General features: G+C 37.3%; 1 protein-coding gene across 7 annotated transcripts in view; it reads left to right on the top strand.

Moving 5' to 3' along the window:
* Nucleotides 1–22,657, top strand: part of TRIM37 (tripartite motif containing 37) — a 139,133-nt gene that overhangs the window by 40,785 nt on the left and 75,691 nt on the right. For 5 of the 7 annotated variants that reach the window (XM_081218680.1, XM_081218678.1, XM_081218677.1 and 2 more), the window contains exons 12-15: nt 2,771–2,847; nt 18,049–18,243; nt 20,690–20,804; nt 21,683–21,901. In XM_081218680.1, the coding sequence (XP_081074806.1) occupies nt 2,771–2,847; nt 18,049–18,243; nt 20,690–20,804; nt 21,683–21,901 (606 nt within the window). The remainder of the gene's footprint in view (nt 1–2,770; nt 2,848–18,048; nt 18,244–20,689; nt 20,805–21,682; nt 21,902–22,657) is intronic. The other 2 variants (XM_081218679.1, XM_081218683.1) reach the window with 1 other exon arrangement.

Below are 22,657 nucleotides of genomic sequence, written 5' to 3'. Positions count from 1 at the left end.
TATCCAGGAAATCCTTACCAATTCCAATGTCATGGAGCTTTTCCCCTGTGTTTTCTTCTAAGGTTTTATAGTTTTAGGACTTATATTTAGATCTTTGATCTAGTTTGAGTTAATTTTTTTATGATGTAGGGGTCCAACTTCATTCTTTTGCATGTGGATAGCCAGCCAGTGTGATAACAATCAGAAATCTGGTGCCTTGCTTCCTGAGAGATTTCCTTGTTCTTCTCCCCTTCTCATCTGGACCTCTTACTTCCTTTGTTTGTATTATTTCTATGCTGTTTATCTTTTATTTTCCTCCTAGCATTTCCTTTGCAGTCTTTGGACCTGTCCTAAAAGGTCCTACATATTCATTTTTAAGAGTTTAGAGTGACTAGACTGCATTTAGTTTTCAGACTTTTTTATATTAGGCCCCCTTATACTCAGTTGGTATTATATTGAGCAACTCTTCAGTTTCAGCTGTCATATGTGGCTTGTGATGCTTTTCAGTGACTAACTTTTGTCCATTTTGTGGTTTTCCTTCTTTCTGGTCCATTAGATGTCCCAGTGCTTCTCTTTCCTTTCTCCCACACTGTTGATATCATGCAGGTCTTTGTGGTTATAATTGGTATGTCTTTACCTGCTTGTGTTTTGGGGGTTGTGGAGACAACCTGTCATTTAATTTTGTTGTAAATGTTGTTTGTGAACTTTTGGTTTTGTTGTTCAGTTGTTTTGTTTTGTTTTATGTTTGGATTTAGAGAGTTGTAAAAACTATGCGCCATTGTGGCAGTCTTTCCAGAATCCTCTGCCTATTGAAAATTCTTAAAGCTAGGGACTTCTCTGGTGGTGCAGTGGTTAAGAATCCACCTGCTAGTGCAGGGGACATGGGTTCAAGCCCTTGTCCGGGAAGATCCCACATGCCGTGGAACAGCTAAGCCCGTGCACCATAACTACTGAGCCTGTGCTCTAGAGCCCATGCATCACAACTACTGAGCCCGCGTGCCACAGCTACTAAAGCCCGTGCGCCTAGAGCACGTGCTCCACAGCAAGAGAAGCCACCGCAACGAGAAGCCTGCACACTGCAACAAAGAGTAGCCCCCGCTCGCTGCAACTAGAGAAAGCCCACATGCAGCAACGAAGACCCAACGCAGCGAAAAATAAATAAATAAAATAAAATAAAATAAAATTCTTAAAGCTAGTATTTTGTTAGAGGTACAGATGGCATGTCAATAAAAGTAGTAAAAATTTTGTTCCTTAAGATTATGATAAGGCTTCCCTGATAGTGCAGTGGTTTAGAATCTGCTTGCCAGTTCAGGGGACACGGGTTCGAGCCCTGGTCCAGGAAGGTCCCACATGCCACGGAGCAACTAAGCCCGTGTGCCACAAATACTAGCCCGTGTGCCTAGAGCCCAGGCTCCGCAACGAGAAGCCACTGCAATGAGAAGCCCGCGCACCGCAATGAAGAGTAGCCCCCGCTCGCTGCAACTAGAGAAAGCCCGCACGCAGCAACGCAGACCCAACGTAGCTGAAAATAAATAAATTTGTTTAAAAAAAAAGAGGTTATGATAAAAATTAAGTCAAAGAAATTTCTAATCTTATTATCTGTTAAAATTAGGAATGAAAAATGTTCATTATCTTTTATTAATTGATTTCATTCCAGGGAAATTGTTTTAGGAGCATAATTTAAAAGAAGAAAAAAACCCCAGCTATTTGAACAAGGATATTGGTTGATTTTTAAAAATCAGTGTAATTTGCTATATAATTTATGTTCAGTAAAATTCACTAATTTTAGCAAGTTTTCACAAATATATATAGTTGTATAATCATTGTCACAATCATGACTTTTATCACCCTCAGAAGTTACGTAATTTATGCTTTTCAGCTAATCCTTTTTTCTCCTTTCCTGGCCCCCTGCAACCACTGATCTGTTTTTGTTACTATAGTTTTGCTTTTCCAGAATTTCATATAGTAGGATTATACAACATATAATCTTTTGTGTCCAGCTTTTTTCACTTAAGTGATGATTCATTTATTCGTAGTATTTATTGAGTGATTACCATGTCAAACCCTGAAAGCTGCCTCAGGACGTTTTGGAGCAAAGTAGCCTAGAAATGAAGGGGTTAAGAAGTACATGTACCCCTCTGTAGACATATTCCTGCCCTCAGCCCTCACAGTCTAGTTGGGGAAACAGATCTTTATACACATAGTTATAACAAATATAATCTTCTCACACAGTACTGGAGAAATACAGAGGGGAATAATTGTACTCATAAAAATCTCTGTAAGAGAAATTTAAACAGCTTTTCAATCTCCAGACAGAATCTTATGTGGAATCCTAAAATATAAAACATAGAAATTATATTTAATTACTTTCAACATCAATAAAGTGTTACCATTTTCTATTTTACTCTCTTTTGATCTTATATATCTTTTTTTTTTTGTCTCATTCCTAGTGAAATTGAGGCTTTTCTTTTTTTGGTGTTTTTCTTTGGGGTTTTGATTTTTCTTGGAGGCTCATTTTTAGGAGTTCTGTATGTATTAAAACTCTTAACTCTTTTCTTAGTAGTTGATATTTTCTTTAGTTTGTATGCTTTAATTTTTTTTTTTAATTGCAAAAGTTTTAAATGTTATAGATTCAGACCTCTTGGTCTTTTTATTATCTCTTATTGCTTTTAAGCTTAAAACTACTTTGGCATCCAGATATCTGTATTTTGTTTGTTTCATTGTGGCTTAAATTTTTACATTTAAATTGATCTGGAGTTTGTATAACATCTTTTTCTTTTTTTTTTTTAAGGATGGAAATGGAGTTGTTCGTGGTTACTACTTATCTGTGTTTCTGGAACTCTCAGCTGGCTTGCCAGAAACTTCCAAGTAAGACATGCAATTAAGTAACAAACTTTAGTGTGTGTTTACATACCTTCTTAGCATTTTTTATTAACTACTTTTGTTAATTACTACATTATGTCTGTTAAGATGTATACTAGTATGGAATCCCTGGCATAGAATGATGGCATAGACTGACAGTTCTCAAATTATATGGCCTCAGGACTCTTTATACTCTTATTAAATTTTATTGGGAATCCCAAAGAGTGTTTCTTTATGTGGGTTTTATCTATTGATATTTTCTGAATTAGAAATTGAAAGAAAAAATTTTAAATTTTTATTAATTCAGTTTAAAGTAATAATAAACCTATTACATATTAACATAAATAACATTTTCTTGAATAACTGTTTTTCTAAAGCAAAATAATACTTGGTGAGAAAACTTATTGTTTTGTGTTTTAAAAAAAATCTTTTAATATATGGCTTTTCAATTTACTGTAATAAGTTGTTTTGGTTGAAGTATATGTATAAAATCCAGCCTGAGGGATTTTGGATTTCATATGTAGTTGGGAAAAGTTTTTTTTTTTTAAATGAGATACAATTCACATACCATAAAATTCCCCTTATAAATAAGTATACAATTCAGTAGATTTTAGTATATTCACTGAGTTCTACAGCTATCACCAATATCTAATTTCAGAACATTTCATCACCCCACAAAGCAACCCCGTACTCATTAGCAGTCACTTCCCTTTCCCCTCCCCACCCAGTCCCTGACAACCATTAATCTTTTTGTTAGGGAGGAACACTTTAAAAAGCAGTTTTAGATAATTGTGAATTATCTTTGATTTTACCCCAAAATTGAACAAGTGGTTGTTTCTTAAATGTAATTTGCAATATGAAATCTGGAACCATATCAGTGAATTTATTTCAGTCTCTTACACTAAAATCTGTTGGTTTGGTATGAGATGTCTGCTTCCAGTTATGATGGAGTAATGGAAGTTACCGTTCCTTCTGCAACAACCGAAAAGAAAAACAACATTTCCTAGACACTGAGACAACAAATGAAAACAATCCCTAGAGACAAGAAATAAATAAATCAGATCTATGATTGCCTCGCTTAACCTTGAGAAAGTTTTCAGGCTGTAACACATGGAGGCAGACTGCAAGAGTCTGGCTGACTCCTTGAGTTGAGTGTCTAGGAAGACCAGCGCACCTAGAGTGCAGTGGACAGAACACCAGAGGAGAGAGCTGCACAAAGAACTCCAGAGATTTGTAGAGAGTGCTCTTCAAATATCAGCAGAGTACTGAGTAGGGCATGCACGTGAAGAAACCTCCCTGAGGTTGGGAGAATAACCATCTGAAAGGATTAGAGGGAGTGGTGCCTGGTGCCAGTAACTGTGTCTGTTCCTACCACTATAGTGGAGAAACTTGTAATCCATGGGACACTGGGTGAAGTACTCAGGAAATTTTTGCCTCACTAGTGGGGAACAGTTAGTCCTAGACTAGACACTGCTCCAGACCCATCTAACAAATAAAGGCAAGACCTGAAAGGATCAAATTGTTTCCAAGTAATCTAACTGCATCCCAGAGCAGAGCTCAAGAAAATTTATAAGATTACAAAAATATCCAGCACCCAACAAAGTTAAGTTTACAATGTCTGTTGTTCTAAGATTAATTGGCATGCAAAGGAGCAGGAAGATATAACCAATACTGAGGCGAGTAATCAGTCAATTTAAATTGAGCAAGAACTGTTTTTTTTTTTTTTTTTTAATGTGGGTTATATCTATTGGTATTTTCTGAATTAGAAATTGAAACATTTTAAAAATTAATTCACTTATAATAATAAACCTATTGCATATTAACATAAATAACATTTCAATGAATAGTAACTTTCTCTAAAGCAAAATAATATTTGATGAGAAAACTTGTACTGTTTGCGTTTTTGGAAATCTTTGTATGGCTTAAAAAAAGACAACTGGGGCTTCCCTGGTGGCGCAATGGTTGAGAGTCCGCCTGCCGATGCAGAGGACACGGGTTCGTGCCCCGGTTGGGGAAGATCCCACATGCCGCGGAGCGGCTGGGCCCGTGAGCCATGGCCGCTGAGCCTGCGCGTCCGGAGCCTGTGCTCCGCAACGGGAGAGGCCACAGCAGTGAGAGGCCCGCATACCACCAAAAAAAAAAAAAAAAAAAAAAAGACAACTGGATTCTCATGTGAGAATTACGAGAGAATATTTAAGACAGTTTTTATAACCACTCCATTTGTTCAGAAGTTAAATAGTAGAGATATGGAAGATATAAAAGACCCAAATTGAACTTCTTGAGAATGGACTATATTTGAAATGGAAAATACACTGGATGGCATGAACAACAGATTAAACATTGCAGAAGAAAAGATTAATGAACTTGAAGGCATTAGCAGTAGAAACTATTCAAAATATGAACATAGAAAAATGAATTCCTAAACTGAAAAACAACTTGAAGTAGCTTAATGTACAGATATCTGGAGTCCTCAAAGGAGGGGATGGGAAGAAAAAAGTAAATACTTTCTGAACTTGGTGAAAGCTTTAAATCCACATATCGAGGAAGTTCAGTGAACTACAAGCACATGAAACATGAAGAAAACACCAAAGCCCATGATAATCAAATTGCTCAAAGCCAGTGATAAAAAATCTTAAACTGGCAGTGAAAAAAAAGCTGTTATATTTAGAGGCACAAAGATAAGGGTGAAATCGGGTTTCTCACTGGAAACAATACAAGTGAAATGATAATACAGCAGCATTTTTAAAGGATGGAAAGAAAGAAATATTAACCTAGAATTCTATAATCAGCAAAAATATATTTTAGAAAATATAGTGAAACTAAGACATTTTCAGACCTGGACTGTGAGAAATGTTAAAGTGCATGCTACAGATAGAAGGGAAATAATACCAGTTGGACCTCTGAATCTAAACAAAGAAATGAAGAGCATCCGAAATGGAAATGGCCTGGATAAATAAAAATTGTTTTTCTGTTACCAAAGTAATTTTAAATGATAATTGACTGTTTAGTCAAAAATTATAACATTGTATTTTGGGATTTTTAACGTATGTAGAAGCAAAATACATGATAACAACAGCCGTATAAAGGCCAAAAGGGTAGAGCATGGACGTATAACATAAGATTCTGACAGTATATGTGAAGTGTTATAATAACAATTAAAGCTAGACTGTGATAAGGTAAAGATACCTACTATCCTATTCCTTTCTGTTGCCTGCTGTAACAGATAACCACAAATGTGGCAGCTTAAAACAATAGGAAAAATTTCCGTCACAGTTTCCGAGGCCAGAAATCCAAAAACTATTGCTAGGCCAAAATCGAGGTTTCTGCAGGGTTGTACTAGCTCCAGAGACGCTAAGGGAGATCCATTTCTTGCCTCCTTCAGCTTCTGCTCTCTGCCAGCATTTCTGGGCTTGTGACCATGTCACTCCTGTCTCTGCCTTTGGTCCTATGGCCTTATCTTTTTTTGTCTCTGTCAAATCTTCCTCTTCTTTTCTCTTACAGTGACACTCATGGTTACATTCTGGGTCCACATGGACGTTCCAAGATAGTCCCCTCATCTCAGGATCCTTGGCTTAATCACAACTGTGTATTCCCATTCACATGTTCCAGGGATTAGGATATTGATATCTTGGGGACACTGTTCAGCCTCCCACAACTATAAACTATAAAGCCACTGCTAAAATGACAAAGACATTTAGTTTATAAAGCAACAAAGGGGATAAAATGGAAATAAATCCTAATCTTAAGGAAGGCAGGAAAAGAGAGCAGGTAACAAAAAACAGATGGGACAGATACCAAGACGTGGTACTATAAATGGTCTAAAAACCCCAATTAAAAGGCAGAGATTGTCAGATGGCCTAAAAAAGCAAAACTCAAGCATATGCTAACCCCAAGAAACATACTTTAAATGTAAAGATGTACCATACTAGTACTAATCAAAACCAAGTTGGAACTGTTGTTTTAATATCAAAGTAGATTTCAAAGGAAAGCATATTACCAGAGATGAAGAAGTTTATTTCATAGTGATAAAAGGATCAGTTAATGAAGAGGACATATAACGACTATAAACATTTCTGTTTATACCGTGATAACAGATCTTCAAAATACATGAAACAAAAACTGTTAGAAGTATAAGGAGAAATAGACAAAAATTATTCTCTCAATTGATATAACAGGTAGGCAGAAAGCATCAAGATTATAGTATATTTGAACAGCACTATCAACCAACCTGACCTGACTGACATTTATAGACCATGTGATCCAACAGCAGAACACAAACTATTCTTACATGTGCACAGAATATTTATCAAGAAAGACCATATTCTGGAACATAGAACATGTGTCAGTAAATTCATAAGTATTCAAATCATTCAGATTGTTTTTTTACCATAATGGAATTAATTTAGATGTTAGTAACAGATATTTTGAAAATCCGACGTATTCTAAAGTTAAATAACACACTTCTAAATAACCCCTGGATCAAAGAGGAGATTGTAAGAGTTTCTTTTTTAAGTGTTTTAAACTGAATTAAAATGAAAACACAACATACCAGAATTTGTAGAATGCTGCTAAAGCAGTAGATAGGGGGAAATTTATAGCACTAAATGCCTACATAAGTGAAAAACAGAAAGGCCTTAAATCAGTGATGTCAATGTCTACTTTAATAAACTAGAAAGAAGAAGAAGTTAAATGGAAAGTAAACAAAAGAAAGGAAATAAAGATCAAAGAGTGCAGTGAAATAAACAAATGCTGTAGAGAAAATCATTGAAATCCAAAGGACAACAAAATTTGAGGGCTAATACTATATGACTAAGATTTATAATAAGGCCACAGTATCAGCATAATACAACATAGTATTAGCATAAGAATAGACAGACGAAGAATGGAATCTACAGATTTCTTCCACTATCCAGAAGTAGAGCAGTCCTATGAAAGCTTTTGTAGGCTGAAATGGCATAAAGTGAAGGAACAATTACCTTAGGACACATCTTGCTAATGGATGCACAAAATATATCAGGACAAAGCATAGATACTCACAGACACAGTTCAAAGCTATGGCGGCTTGATACTGAGATGCTGGGTATGATTCCCAGGGAAGGAGCTTGGTGGTGCCGCTCTTGCTGCTTGGAGCATGCCTCTATAATGGCTTTCTACAAAATAAGCACTGAATGCTGTTTTTACTTCTCAGCTTTTTTTGTAAAAACAAAATTTCTCTTCAGATTTCTTTTGGTTAGCAAAAAAAGGTACTAGTGTAGGTTCTTTTGTAAAAGTTAAGTGGCATAAAGAGAATGTTCGAAAATGGGGGATACCTGTACTACGATTCTAGAAATAAACACACATTCATTAGGAAACTATTTTTTGACAAAGATTCAAAGACAGTGCTATGGGGAAAGTGTAGTCTTTTCAACAAATTGTGCTTGAACATTTGGCTATACATATGCAAAAAAATTGAACTTGGATCCATACCTCACACTATGTACTTAAACTTACTGAAAATTGATCATAGACCTAGATTTAGATCCTAAAACAATAAAACTTACTGGACACAACGTAGGAGAAAATTTTCCTTTGGGTTGGGCAATGATAGTTTAGTTACAATGCAAAAACACAATCCATAAAGAAACACATTTGTAAATTAGGCATCATGAGAATTGTAAAGTTCTTCAGATTACGTGGATTTGTATCAAGAATATATAAGGAATTTGAAATACAACAATAAAAAAATAAACAAGGTCTCTTTTCCATAAAGGCAAATAGTTTGTCAGACACCCCACTAAAGAAGATTTATGGATGGCAAAATAATCCTGTGTAAGATGTTTAATAGTATAAGTCATTAGGGAAGCAAATTTATCTACAGGACTTCCCTGGTGGCGCAGTAGTTAAGAATCCGCCTGCCAACGCACAGGTCACGGGTTCGATCCCTGGTCCAGGAGGATCCCACATGCCACGGAGCATCCAAGCCCGTGCTCCATAACTACTGAGCCTGCACTCTAGAGCCCACGAGCCACAGCTACTGAAGCCCACGCTCCTAGAGCCCGTGCTCTGCAACAAAGAGAAGCCACTGCAATGAGAAGCTCGTGCACCGCAACAAAGAGTAGCCCCTGCTCTCCACAACTGGGGAAGGCCTGCACACAGCAACGAAGACACAACACAGACAAAAATAAATAAAGAAAGAAATTTTAAAAAATAGTAAATTATAAAAAAAGAAATTTATCTACAATACCACTGTGTCCTATTAGAGTGGCTATAATTACAAAGATCATACCACATGTTGGCAAGAATATAGAGAAATTTGAAGTCTTATATGTTTCTGGTGGGAATGTAAAATGATACAACCACTTTTGTAAACCATTTGGTGATTTGTTAAAAAGTTAAACATACACTTACTGTGCGACTCAGCTAAACCACTCCTAGATATTCACCCCAGAGAAAAGGAACTAGATGTCCATTCAGAGACTTCCAGAAATGTTCATGGTAACTTTATTTGGCATAGCCAAATAAAATCAACCGTAATTGCCACCAACAGATGACTAGATAAGCAAATTTTGGTATGTCTATACAGTGGAATAACACTCAGCAATAAAAAGTAATGAACGGTTGATACGTGCAACAATGAGAATGACTTATTTTTTTATTTCTTATTTTTTTAATATTATTTATTTTGGCTGCTCCAGGTCTTAGTTACAGGATCTTTTAGTTGTAGCATGCAGACTCTTAGTTGCGGAATGCCTGTGGGATCTAGTTCCCCGACCAGGGATCAAACCAAGGCCCCCTGCGTTGGAAGCATGCAGTCTTACCCACCACCAGGGAAGTCCCTTGGAATGACTTTTAAATTAATTATTCTTAGTGAAAGCAGCTGGATAAAAAAGAGCACATATATATGATTCCACTTATATAAACCTCTAGAAAAATGCCAACTAATCTATAGTGACAGAATGCAGGTGTGCGGTTGCTTAGAGATGGGACAGGCTGGGCTAAGGTTGGGTGGAAGGTGGAGTGAGAAGGTAAGAGGGAAGAATTACAAAAAGCAGAGGAAACTTTGGGAATGATGGATATGTTTAGTATCTTGATTGTCATAATGGTGATGGTTTTATGGGTATTTATAAATATGTGTGGAACTTACCAAATTATACATTTCAGTTACACTTCATTAAAGCTGTTTTACTCAAAAAAACAACAACTAGGGCCTCCCTGGTGGCGCAGTGGTTGAGAGTCCACCTGCCGATGCAGGGGATACGGGTTCGTGCCCCGGTCTAGGAGGATCCCATATGCCGCGGAGCGGCTGGGCCCGTGAGCCATGGCCGCTGGGCCTGCGTGTCCGGAGCCTGTGCTCCGCAACGGGAGAGGCCACAACAGTGAGAGGCCCGCGTACCGCAAAAAGAAAAAAAAAAAACAAAACAAAAAAAAACAACTAAAATGTCATTGGTCTGTCTTATACTTTGCATGGATCTTTTACTCATGCATGATTTTGTAACAACATGGATTAATCATTTGGAAAATAACGACTTACTAAGTAGTGTTGACACATTTCATTATGCAGTATCAGTCACATTCATGGATATCACCATTTGCACAACGAAAGTCTTGAAGTATTGGAAAGCTTTTAAGCTCATGTGGTACATAGAGATTTTCCAGGATTCTGTTTTTTCACTTGAAAGTGTGTTTTATCATTGGCAACAAACACTGACAATTCTTTTCCTTAGTTGTTTTGGCACAGAAAATGTCTGCTGGGTATCCACAACCAAATAACCATTGTTTGTCAGTTCTCTGAATTTGAGGTTTCACAAAAAAAAGTGACTGATGATCTTGGAACTCAGCTGAACAAAGTGATTTTTCCAAGGCAACCACTGCATATCACAATGCAGCATAAGTACTTTATGTATATTTCCCATTTGTGACACCAAGCATTGAGGTTTAATAACATTTATCATGTTGACTACTTCTTCAAAGGCATTCTTTTTTTAAAAAAATTTATTTATTTTATTTATTTATTTTTGGCTATGTTGGGTCTTCATTGCCGTGCATGGGCTTTCTCTAGTTGCGGCGAGCAGGGCTGCTGTTTGTTGAGGTGCGCAGGTTTCTCGTTGTGGTGGCTTCTCCTGTTGCGGAACACGGGCTCTAGGCATGCGAGCGTCAGTAGTTGTGGCACGTGGGCTCAGTAGTTGTGGCTCACGGGCTCTAGAGCGCAGTCTCAGTAGTTGTGGTACATGGGCTTAGTTGCTCCGCGGCATGTGGGATCTTCCCGGACCAGGGCTTGAACCCATGTCCCCTGCATTGGCAGGCGGATTCTTTTTTTTTTTTTTTTTTTGCAGTACGCGGGCCTCTCACTGTTGTGGCCTCTCCCGTTGCGGAGCACAGGCTCCGGATGCGCAGGCTCAGTGGCCATGGCTCATGGGGCCCAGCCGCTCCGTGGCATGTGGTATCCTCCCGGACTGGGGCACGAACCCGTGTCCCCTGCATCGGCAGACGGACTCTCAACCACTGCGCCACCAGGGAAGCCCTGGCAGGCGGATTCTCAACCATGTGCCACCAGGGCAGCCCAAAGACATTCTTGAGATACATTGAAAAATTTTTTTCCCATCTGAAAGTGTGTAGCAGTGCATAATATAATGACTACTGGTACATTTTAACTACCGTTGGCTTTTGCACCGTTAGTGCAAATGTCAAACACTGCGAAAAAGGCAAATAACATCTTAGCGTTATCATGAAGATAGTTTTGACTTTTTGGATCACTGAAAGGATCATGGGAACTGACCCCCAGTGACACAACTTCTGACATAGACTAACCTTAGTGCAGAATATTCTTGCCATGACTGGTGAGTCAAACTATGAATAATGCTGGTACTATGGAAAGGATTCTGGCCTCTGAGGTGTAAGTATGTTGTAGTCATAGCTCTGTTCCAAATCTCCTGTGTGATCTGAAACAGTGGACTTACCTGTATGGTTATTATAACAGCTAACCTCTGCTGAATATATGCTTTGTGCTATGCACTGTGCCTTGTGTAACTCATGTTGCTTTGCTACCACCTCGTGAGCTGTTAAATGCTATTTATCACGCCCATTTCACAGATGGAAATACCATAGCTAAGTTATTCACTCAAGTTCAGCATTGTTAAGGTGCAGTCTTTTTTTTTTTTTTTTTTTTTTTTTTATAATTTTACTATTTTTTTTTTAATAGTGTTTATTTTTACTTGTTGACAGTTTGCTTTATTTATTTATTTATTTTTGGCTGTGTTGGGTCTTCGTTTCTGTGCGAGGGCTTTCTCTAGTTGTGGAGAGCGGGGGCCACTCTTCATCGCGGTGCACGTGCCTCTCACTATCGCGGCCTCTCTTGTTGCGGAGCACAGGCTCCAGACGCGCAGGCTCAGTAATTTTGGCTCACGGGCCCAGTTGCTCCGCGGCATGTGGGATCTTCCCAGACCGGGGCACGAACCCGTGTCCCCTGCATCGGCAGGCAGACTCTCAACCACTGCGCCACCAGGGAAGCCCAAGGTGCAGTCTTTTTAACATAGATTTTTCTTTCTCTGTATTCTTTGTTCTTAACCACCAAGCTCTGTTTTGTTCCCTGAAATCAGCCCTTGTGACTGGGAAGGTGGTTGATCTTGGGCAGAATTATAAAAAGTTTAGTGATTAAAAGATTTTGTTCATAACCCCGTTGCTACCATTAATCTTGGTTTCTTCTTGTCTCTTGATTAATTTATTTCCTGTATATAGGCATACTTCAAGATATTGGAGGTTTGGTTCCAGACCACCACAATAAAGCAAGTTACATGAACATTTTGCTTTCTTGGTGCATATAAAAGTTATGTTTGAACTATACTACAGTCTGTTAAGTGTGCACTAGGTCTATGTCTGAAAAAAAAAGCAATGTACATTCCTTAATTTAAAAATACTTCATTGCTCTAAAATGCTAACCACCACTGAGTCATAATGTTTTTGCTGGTGGAGGGTCTTGCCTCAATGTTTGATGGCTGCTGACTGATCAGAGTGGTCATTGCTGAAGTCTGGGGTGGGTGTAGCAATTTCTTTAAACAAGACAACAGTAAAGTTTGCTGCATTGATTGACTCGTCCTTTCATGAATGATTTCTCTGTAGCATGCAATGCTGTTTGATCGTATTTTACCCACAGTAGAACTTCTTTCAGATTTGGATTCAATCCTCTCAAACCCTGACTCTGCTTTATCAACTAAGTTGATGTAATATGCTAAATCCTTTGTTGTCATTTCAACAATCTTCACAGCATCTTCACCTGGAAGTAGATTCCATCTCAAGAAACCCTGTTGTTGTTTTTTTTTTTTTTTTTTTGCTTATCCATAAAAAGCAACTCCTCATCTGTTAAAGTTTTATCATGAGATTGTAGCAATTCAGTCACATCTTCAGGCTCTACTTCTGATTCTCATTCTCTTGCTATTTTTACAGTATCTGCAGTTACTTCCTCCACTGAATTCTTGAACTACTCAAAGTCATTTGTGAGGTTTGGAATCAAGTTCTTTCAAAGTCTTCTTAATGTTGATATTTTGACCTCTTCCCACAAATCATGAATGATCTTAATGGCATCTAGAATGGTGAATCCTTTCCAGAAGGTTTTCAATTTACTTTGCCCAGATCCATCAGAGCAATCACTATCTACGGCAGCTATTGCCTTAAGAAATATATTTCTTAAATACTAAGACTTGAAAGTCAGAATTACTCCTTGATCTGTGGACTGCAGAACGGATGTGTGTTAGCAGGCATGAAAACAACGTTAACCTTGTACATCTCCATCAGAGCGCTTGGGTGACTAGGTGCATTGTCAGTGAGCAGTAATATTTTGCAAAAAATCTTTCTTTCCAGAGCGGTAAATCTCAAGTGGGTTTAAAATATTCAGTTAACCATATGTAAAGAGATGGGCTGTCATCAGGCTTTGTTGTTCTCTTTATAGAGCACAGGCAGAGTAAATTTAACATAATTCTTAAGGACTCTAGGGTTTTCAGAATGGTAAATGAGCATTAGCCTCAACTTTTAAGTCACCAGCTTACATTAGCTCCTGACAAGAGAGTCAGCCTGCCCTTGGACGCTTCAGATTCAGGCATTTACTTCTGGATAACTTGCTGCAGCTTCTGTATCAGCACTTCTATCTTATGGAGACAGCTTCTTTCCTTCAACCTTATGAACCACCTCTGCTGGCTTCAGACGTTTCTTCTACTGCTTCCTTGCCTCTCTCAGCCTTTGTAGAATTGAGAGTTAGGGCCTTACTGTGGACTAAGCTTTTGGCTTAAGGGAGTGTTGTACTTGGGTACTTTTATTGTTGACATATATACTTCGGGAACTTAAAGTTTACATTGTCTTATAAGCAGTAATAACATTATCAGTGGTAATGAAATATTATCATTCAGGATACTAAGGTTGAAAGAGATTAGACTTTGTGTATTTGTTAGATATTATCTGAATACCTTAATAAGAATGTTCTATTTAGATAAAAACAGACATCTTATCATCTCTTCTTTTTTTTTCTGGCCATGTCATGCAGCTTGTGGGATATTAATTCCCTAACCAGGGATTGAACCCACGCCCTCGGCAGTGAAAGCACAGAGTCCTAACCACTGGACCGCCAGGGAATTCCCTTATTACCTGTTAATTCTCTTAACACTTCGGCAAGCCTAGAGAAGAGTCTTGAATATTATCTTATTAATTATTGAAACGTCATTCAATTACGAAATTGAGAGTTTAACAGTGAGGTAGTCTTACTGTCAAAATATGAAATAAAAATGTAAATCATTGTATTATCTAGTAGATTTTAATAACGCTTGGGACGCTGCAGAAATAATTTCATAATTTCATTATACTTAAATATCTTTCTCACTGTGTGTGTTATAATACACCTGTGTAGGCTTTCTGAGGAAATTTGTGCATGAGTGACATCCTTGAATTGACTCTTAACAGTATTTACTGATCTGACTTTTGTTTTAGAGAAGGAAATTTCTTTGAGTTGCTTAAGCAAAGAGTAGAACTTTCCCTTGGGGAGTAATATTAATGAGACTAAAATTTTAAGTTAATAATTGTTAAATTCATTCAGACTTTCAGTTTGATAAAAGAAGGGAATTTAAGTTGGAATATTCAAATTTGAGGTTTTAGTTTTATCTAAGATTAGGGTTGAGATGCTATATAAATAATTTAACTTGGATTAATTGCTGTATTTAATAGAAACATAGGTATATCTTTGTCATGATTTTAAAGAACTAATGCAGATGAAACAATGATCTTTTTTCAAACATTATATGTTTTTTCATATAAAAAACTGATTTTTCAAAAAGTGTTCTATATTGATTTTAAACTTTTACCTGTCTTGATCCTGGATGTATTTAACCATCTGCATTAATGTCTTTCTCCTTAGATTTTCAATATTCTTTGTTGTTTCTCTGAATTTTGAATTTTCTTAATACTCATTTTTAAAATAAAAGTAAAATTTTTTTGAGGTGAGATTCGTATAATTTAAAATTTAAAAATACACAATTTAAGGACTTCCTGGTGGCACAGTGGTTAAGAATCCACCTGCCAATGCAGGGGACACGGGTTCGAGCCCTGGTCCGGGAAGATCCCACATGCCATGGAGCAACTAAGCCTGTGCGCCACAACTACTGAAGCCCATGTGCCTGGAGCCCTTGCTCTGCAACAAGAGAAGCCGCCACAATGAGAAGCCCGCGCACCGCAATGAAGAGTAGCCCCCGCTCGCCTCAACTAGAGGAAAGCCTGCGCGCAACGAAGACCCAATGCAGCCAAAAATAAATAAATAAAAAATACACAATTCAGTGGAACTTAGTGCATTTCCAGTGTTTCACAGTCACCACCTCTCTCTAGTTACAGAACACTTTCATCATCCTAGAACATCTCGTACCCATCCCTTCCTTCCCCCAATCCTAGACAACTACTATGCTTTCTCTGTGTACTTGCCTATTCTGGATATTTCATATAAAAGTTCATACAATTTGGGATCGTTTATATTTGGCTTCTGTTTACTTAGCATAGTGTTTCCAGGGTTCACCAAATGTTGAAGCATGTATCAAAACTTCATTCCTTTATATGGCTGAACAATATTCCATTGTATGTATAGACCTCAATTTGTTTATCAGTTCATCTGTTGATTGACATATGGGTTGCTTCCATCTTTTGGCTGTTACGAATAATCCTGCTATAAATATTCATGTATGAGTTTCTATATGGGCATATGTTAATTCTGTGTTTTTAACATTTTGAGAAATTACCAAACTGTTCTCCACAGTTGGCTGTCCCATTCTCTGTGCCTACCATTTTAAGATTACATTTTATAGCCATCCTAGTGAATATGAAGTGGTATCTCATTGTGGTTTTGACTTGCATTTCCTTAATGACCAGTGAAATTGAACATCTTTTCATTTGTTTTTTTGGCCATTTGTATATCTTCTTTGGAGAAATGTCTGAAATTCAAGTCTATTTTCCATTTTTAAATTAGGTTGCTTGTCTTTTAATTGTTGAGTTCTGAGAATTCTCTCTACATTTTGTATACTAAACCCTTATCAGACATATGATTTGAAAACTTTCTCCCATTCTGTGGGTTGTATTTTTGCTTTCTTGATAATGTCCTCTGATACACAAAAATTTTAAATTTTTGCGAAGTCCAAATTACCTATTTTTTCTTTACTTGTTCATACTTTTGGAGTCAAATCTATGAATCCATTGCCAAATTCGAATTCATGAATATTTACCCCTGTGTTTTCTTCTAAGAGTTTTATAGTTTTAGCCCTTACATTTAGGTCATTGATCCATTTTGAGTTAATTTTTGTATATGAAATTAGAAAGTTGTATATGAAATATACATATGAAATTTGTATGTGAAATTTGCACATAGCAATCAGATTTTCTCAGCACCATTTGGGTTTTTTGTTGTTTTGATTTATTTTGTTTTGGTGGGATCCCAGTTGCTTGACTAGGGATTTAACCTTGGGCCCACAGCAGTGAAAGCAGAGAGTCCCAGCCACTGGGCCACCAGGGAATTCCCTCAGCACTGTTTGTTGAAGAAACTTTTTTTTTCCCTATTGAATCAGAACCCTTGTCAAAAATCTATTGCACACTGATACTGGGGTTTATTTCTGGACATTTAATGGCACCCTTTGCCTTACAACTGCCATAATAATTAGGCAGACAAAATATCACAGCTTTTGTATTAGTTTGTGCCATCAATCTGTATAATGCACTGTGAGAGATACTAATATAAAAATCATCTGACAGTACTTAAATACGGTTGACCCTTGAACAACACAGGGCTTAGAGGCACCAATCCTCCACACAGTCAAAAACTGCATGTCACTTACAATCGGCCCTCCCTCTCCTGGGTTCCTCTGTATCCATGGTTCTACATCCTTGGATTCAAACAACTGCAGATTGTGTAGTACTGTAGTATTTGCTGTTTAAAAAAGTCACATTTAAGTGGACCATTGCATTTCGAACTTAGGTTGTTCAACGGTCGCCTGTACTTACGTTTATTTGTAGATAAAGAGCTGTAATTTTTTCTTTTGCCTTTGCAAGCAGAAATAGTAGACTGAGGTATTGGGTTTTTCTTTTAAAAGTTTATCTCCGCTAAAAAAGAAGCTTTATGGCTACTGTTGGGTGTTCCTTCTGATCTTTATTTTTTCACTTCTCTTTCTTGCAATAGCAGTACTTTCTTAGTAAAAATGACTTTGAAGACTTGAGAGTTTTATACTATATAAGATACGGAAATCTAAATGTACTGGCTTTCCCATTGTATACTTATTTTCTATTAGAAAATTTTATAGGCTTGACTTGCTGAATACAGTTGATTTATGATAACTTGAATTGGAAAAATATAGTATTCAAAATTTATTATTTATTTACCTCAAAGAAAATGGCAGAACATTGTGAGGAAACATAGGTAATGAATATATGGAAAAATACATAGTGTTGCTAAAATGTGTAACTTTGAAAGTACTATTTTATACAGAATTTATTCATTATTTGAGGTGGTATTTTATACCTGCTATATTGGTAAACATTTTTAAAGGGGATGAAGGACCTAGTGCCAATCATATTGTGGTAGCCCCTTTATATTACTGTTGTGACGGTCCTTTCTGAAACACATGTAGCTGTGTATATCAATAAGTTTCCCCTTAGGTACTTAATCACCTTAATGTTTTGATGGAATTTATTCTTGCTTTACTAACTCTATATTAATAGTCTTTTCAATTTTAGATATGAATACCGTGTAGAGATGGTTCATCAGTCCTGCAATGATCCTACCAAAAATATCATTCGAGAATTTGCATCTGACTTTGAAGTTGGAGAATGTTGGGGTTATAATCGATTTTTCCGTTTGGACTTACTTGCAAATGAAGGATACTTGAATCGACAAAACGATACAGTGATTTTAAGGTAATAGGAAACATTTATATCATGGCTTTTATCACAGGGAATAATGTCATCAGAATTGTAAAGTCTTTTCACTTAACAAAGATGAATATCGAAATTCATACTAACTCTAACCTTACCATGTTCTTAACCATTTAATTTCAGGAGTCCTGTGTGGTCAGTGAATAAGTTAGTCAGAAATGTGTTTGAAATCTAGTTAGTAGTTCCATAAAAAGTAAACTACTGGGGCTTCTCTGATGGCGCAGTGGTTAAGAATCCGCCTGCCAATGCAGGGGACTCGGGATTGAGCCCTAGTCTGGGAAGATCCCACATGCCACAGAGCAACTAAGCCCGTGTGTCACAACTACTGAGCCTGTGCTCTAGAGCCCGCAAGCCACAACTACTGAGCCCATGTGCCACAACTACTGAAGCCCAAGTGCTAGAGCCGTGCTCCACAGCAAGCCACCACAATGAGAAGCCCACGCACCACAACGAAGAGTAGCCCCCACTCACCGCAACTAGAGAAAGCCCGTGCACAGCAACAAAGACACAACGCAGCCAAAAATAAATTTTTTAAAAAAGTAAACTACTATTTCCAGTAAATGTGGTAACGTCCCATTTATCTATTGAACTTCTAGCAACCTCACTATTTGGAAATCCAAGAATAGTGTGGGATCAAGTGCTTATTTTTTTCCACTTGGCATTGTGTATTATATTTGGATGACTGGTTTTGAAAGCTTAATTTAACAAAACGATTTTCAGTTTTTTCTAGAGAACAGCAAATTAAAAGTAAGGGAATAGAGATGAAAATTGATGAAAATAAACTAAGTGATGGTAGTTGGTGTGTTATTTGCAAGAAAGGACAGAACATAAACAGTGACTATAAAGTTACAGCCCTATTTAATATTAAGGCCCAGTGCAGATGGAGCCAAAAATAAAATAAATTTATTTAAAAAATTTAAAAATTAAAAAAAAATAAATTCAAATATGTATTGAACTGAGTGGTTTCAGAATGTTTAACAGTTTAGTAAGTTTCCATCAAATAATTTTAAAAGCTTTTTTCCTTAAAAGAGATTTGAATATACTCTTTTAAATTTCACTTATTCTGATTTCTTTGTCCTTGAGCATGCTGGATGAGTTGCTGTTATATCACCCTTTACTATTATGTGTTCTTCATAATGTTTCTGGGAGAATAAGGAAGTATAAAAAGAGATTCTTGCATTTTGAGTATCGAAAAAAATTCATGTTTTTGTCATCTCTTCTTTTGGGGGATTATTTTAGTATCATTTTATAACCTTTTAGGTTTTCTTAAATTATTCACTAAAAGAAATATCAATAATTTGTTCCTGTTTCACACTTTAACCAGAGAGGATTGTAAAATTATTCAAATACCAATTTTACCAGCCTGCAAAACAGCCTTTTTTTTTTTTTTTGCGGTACGCGGGCCTCTCACTGCCGTGGCCTCTCCCGTTGCGGAGCACAGGCTCCGGACGCGCAGGCCCAGCGGCTATGACTTACGGGCCCAGCCGCTCCGCGGCATGTGGGATTCTCCCGGACCGGGGCACGAACCCGTGTCCCCTGCATCAGCAGGCAGACTCCCAACCACTGCGCCACCAGGCAAGCCCAAAACAGCCGTTTTTTATGACCTTAGTCATCTCTTTATTGGAGTCATAGTAATGTAAATGGAGTCATGTTCAGCTATCTAACAAAGGTAAGGATGGGGTTTTTTGCTTTAATAAGTATTAGTTTTTTTAAAGTACAGATAACTCTGAAGAGATCAAGATTCTATCGTGTATCCATTTATATGCTTTAATATAGAGAGATACTTGTTTTTTTCCTAACCCTAGCTGAAATATGCCATATTGTGATATATGGAGAGCTTTGATTTTAAACTGCTATCTGGATGGGGTTGGGAATGTAGGTTATTCAGAGCATGTAACTCTTTGAGGGACAGTAAAGCAGTCCTGGGTAGCTGACCCTTTACGTGATTTTTTTTTTGCTATGGAGTAGGAAATATGGGAACGAGAGATAGAAAAGGAATGAAAAAAAGCAGTGCCTAAAACAAACTTCGCCTGTTTTACTAGGGTCTGACCTAGGCAAGAAAGGAGAAGGAAGGCATTAGCTCTCTCCTTCCTGCATAGTACGATCCTCTTCTTCCCAGCTTATGATCAACACTGTATTTGAGCTAGATTATTATAGTAAATATGTTTTAGTAGATTAGTTTGGAAGTTTAACTGTGATGTGTAATGTTATTTCTTTAGAAAAATAGTTTGAATTTGACAACTGACTTTTCAGAACCATGTCATTATAATTTGTGGACTACATATATAAATGGCAGATACCAGGAGCTCTGAGTTCTGAATTTTGGCCTTATAATGTAATCAAGTAAACTTAAAATTCTAGGATTTAAGGCTTGGTTCGTAATATTTTACTGTTTGGATTATTTTTCATGTGCAGTTATTCTTTTAAGGTTTCAGGTTCGTTCACCAACTTTCTTTCAAAAATGCCGGGACCAGCATTGGTATATTACTCAATTGGAAGCTGCACAGACTAGCTATATCCAACAAATAAATAACCTTAAAGAGGTAAGCAAAAAAACATATATTTGGTTTTAGTGTTTCATATTGTCTTACTGGTGTATTACATTTGTAGTTAGATTTTGGATATTATTGCTGTTTGTAATTTTGTAGAAAAATCCACTTGTTCTTTATTCTCACTACCTTTGGACCTCTAATTCTGGACTGTCCAATTCAGTAGCCACTAGCCACATGTGGCTGTGTAGACATAATTAAAATTAAAAATCAGTTCCTTAGTTACAGTAGCTAGCTGGTATTGGGAATTGCAGATGTAGAACATTTCCATCATTGCATAAAATTGTATTGGACAGTGCTTCTCTAGTTGAGGCAAACTCTTTGTTTCTCTCAGTGACTTGGGTATTTCTCTTCCCCATGCTGTTTTGAATTTAGAGGATTATAAGCTATGGAACAATTGAATGTTGCCCTATCTTGAAGTCTCACTATTGTTGAACTGAGCACTGGGGAGGATCAGTTAATGAATTTTTATTTTACAATGGCAAACTAAATTATGTAAGGAATGTCTCTTTCTACAAGTGGATATGGGGATGCGATGAGAAGTTTCAAGTGCTGAGAGTGGTTAATATATGAGAGAGGAAAAGATGAATATTTTCAAAATTTTTCATGTTAAGTTAAACTGCCTGTATTTACTACGCGGTTTGCTAATTGTATAGCTTGGGCTAGAAATGAGAAGAAAGATGAAAATAAATTGGGCAGTTTTTCTTTGTCATAGATTTTCCCATAAGCAAAAGTCAGGAAGGTATGAGATAGATGGTGCAAAAAATGGTTTTATGAACATCTGGATATATGTTTTTTTTTTGCTTGAAATAATTTTACTGTACGAGTGGAGGACTGCTTATGACTCTGCTTGTGTTGTTTTGTTTTAAAAGAGACTTACTATTGAGTTGTCTCGAACTCAGAAATCAAGAGATTTGTCACCACCAGATAATCATCTTAGCCCCCAAAATGATGACACTTCTGAGACACGAGCTAAGAAGTCTGGATCATGTGCTGACATGCTTCTCCAAGATTGTCCTACTACAACTTCTGTAAGAGAGGCCAAGGAGGATGAAGAAGATGAGGAGAAGATTCAGAATGAAGATTATCATGTAATAATTAGACCTATTTTAGATTCATTTTGTGTTTGAAAAGAGAAGTGATATCATGGTTTCCAACATACGATAGGGGAAATCAATGTGCTGAAAATCTTGTCCACTTATATTTTCATTATTAGTGTATGCCCTTTTGTAACTGTTAATAAGTCAGAAGTTGTTGCATCAAAATTATTTCAAGGTTCTAAAAATTAATTTATTATAGAAAACTGTACATTCTACAAAACAAACTGTGATGTACATTCTAGAAGCTATGTAAGTTGTGGATTTTTAAAATGTGTCCTGGGGCTTCCCTGGTGGCGCAGTGGTTGAGAATCCACCAGCCAATGCAGGGGACATGGGTTCGAGCTGTGGTCTGGGAAGATCCCACATGCCACGGAGCAACTAAGCCCGTGCGCTGCAACTACTGAGCCTGCGCTCTAGAGCCTGCGAGCCACAACTACTGAGCCCATGTGCCACAACTACTGAGCCCATGTGCCACAACTACTGAAGCCCACATGCCTGGAGTCCATGCTCTGCAACAGGAGGAGCCATCACAGTTAGAAGCCCACGTGCCACAACGAAGAGTAGACCCCACTCGCTGCAACTAGGGAAAGCCTGTGCCCAGCAGCGAAGACCCAACGCAGCCAAAAATAAATAAATTAAAAAAAAATCTTAAAAAAAAAAAAAAGGTGTCTGCTTTCCGTTCACTGAATCTAGTTAAAGTACCTTATCATTGCCTATGTAGGTAGGATGATTTAGGTTTTGGGAGAT

Source organism: Mesoplodon bidens, assembly GCF_964165515.1.
Source record: "Mesoplodon bidens genome assembly, chromosome: 19".
NCBI lineage: Eukaryota > Metazoa > Chordata > Mammalia > Artiodactyla > Ziphiidae > Mesoplodon > Mesoplodon bidens.
This window is presented reverse-complemented; position numbering and strand designations above follow the sequence as displayed.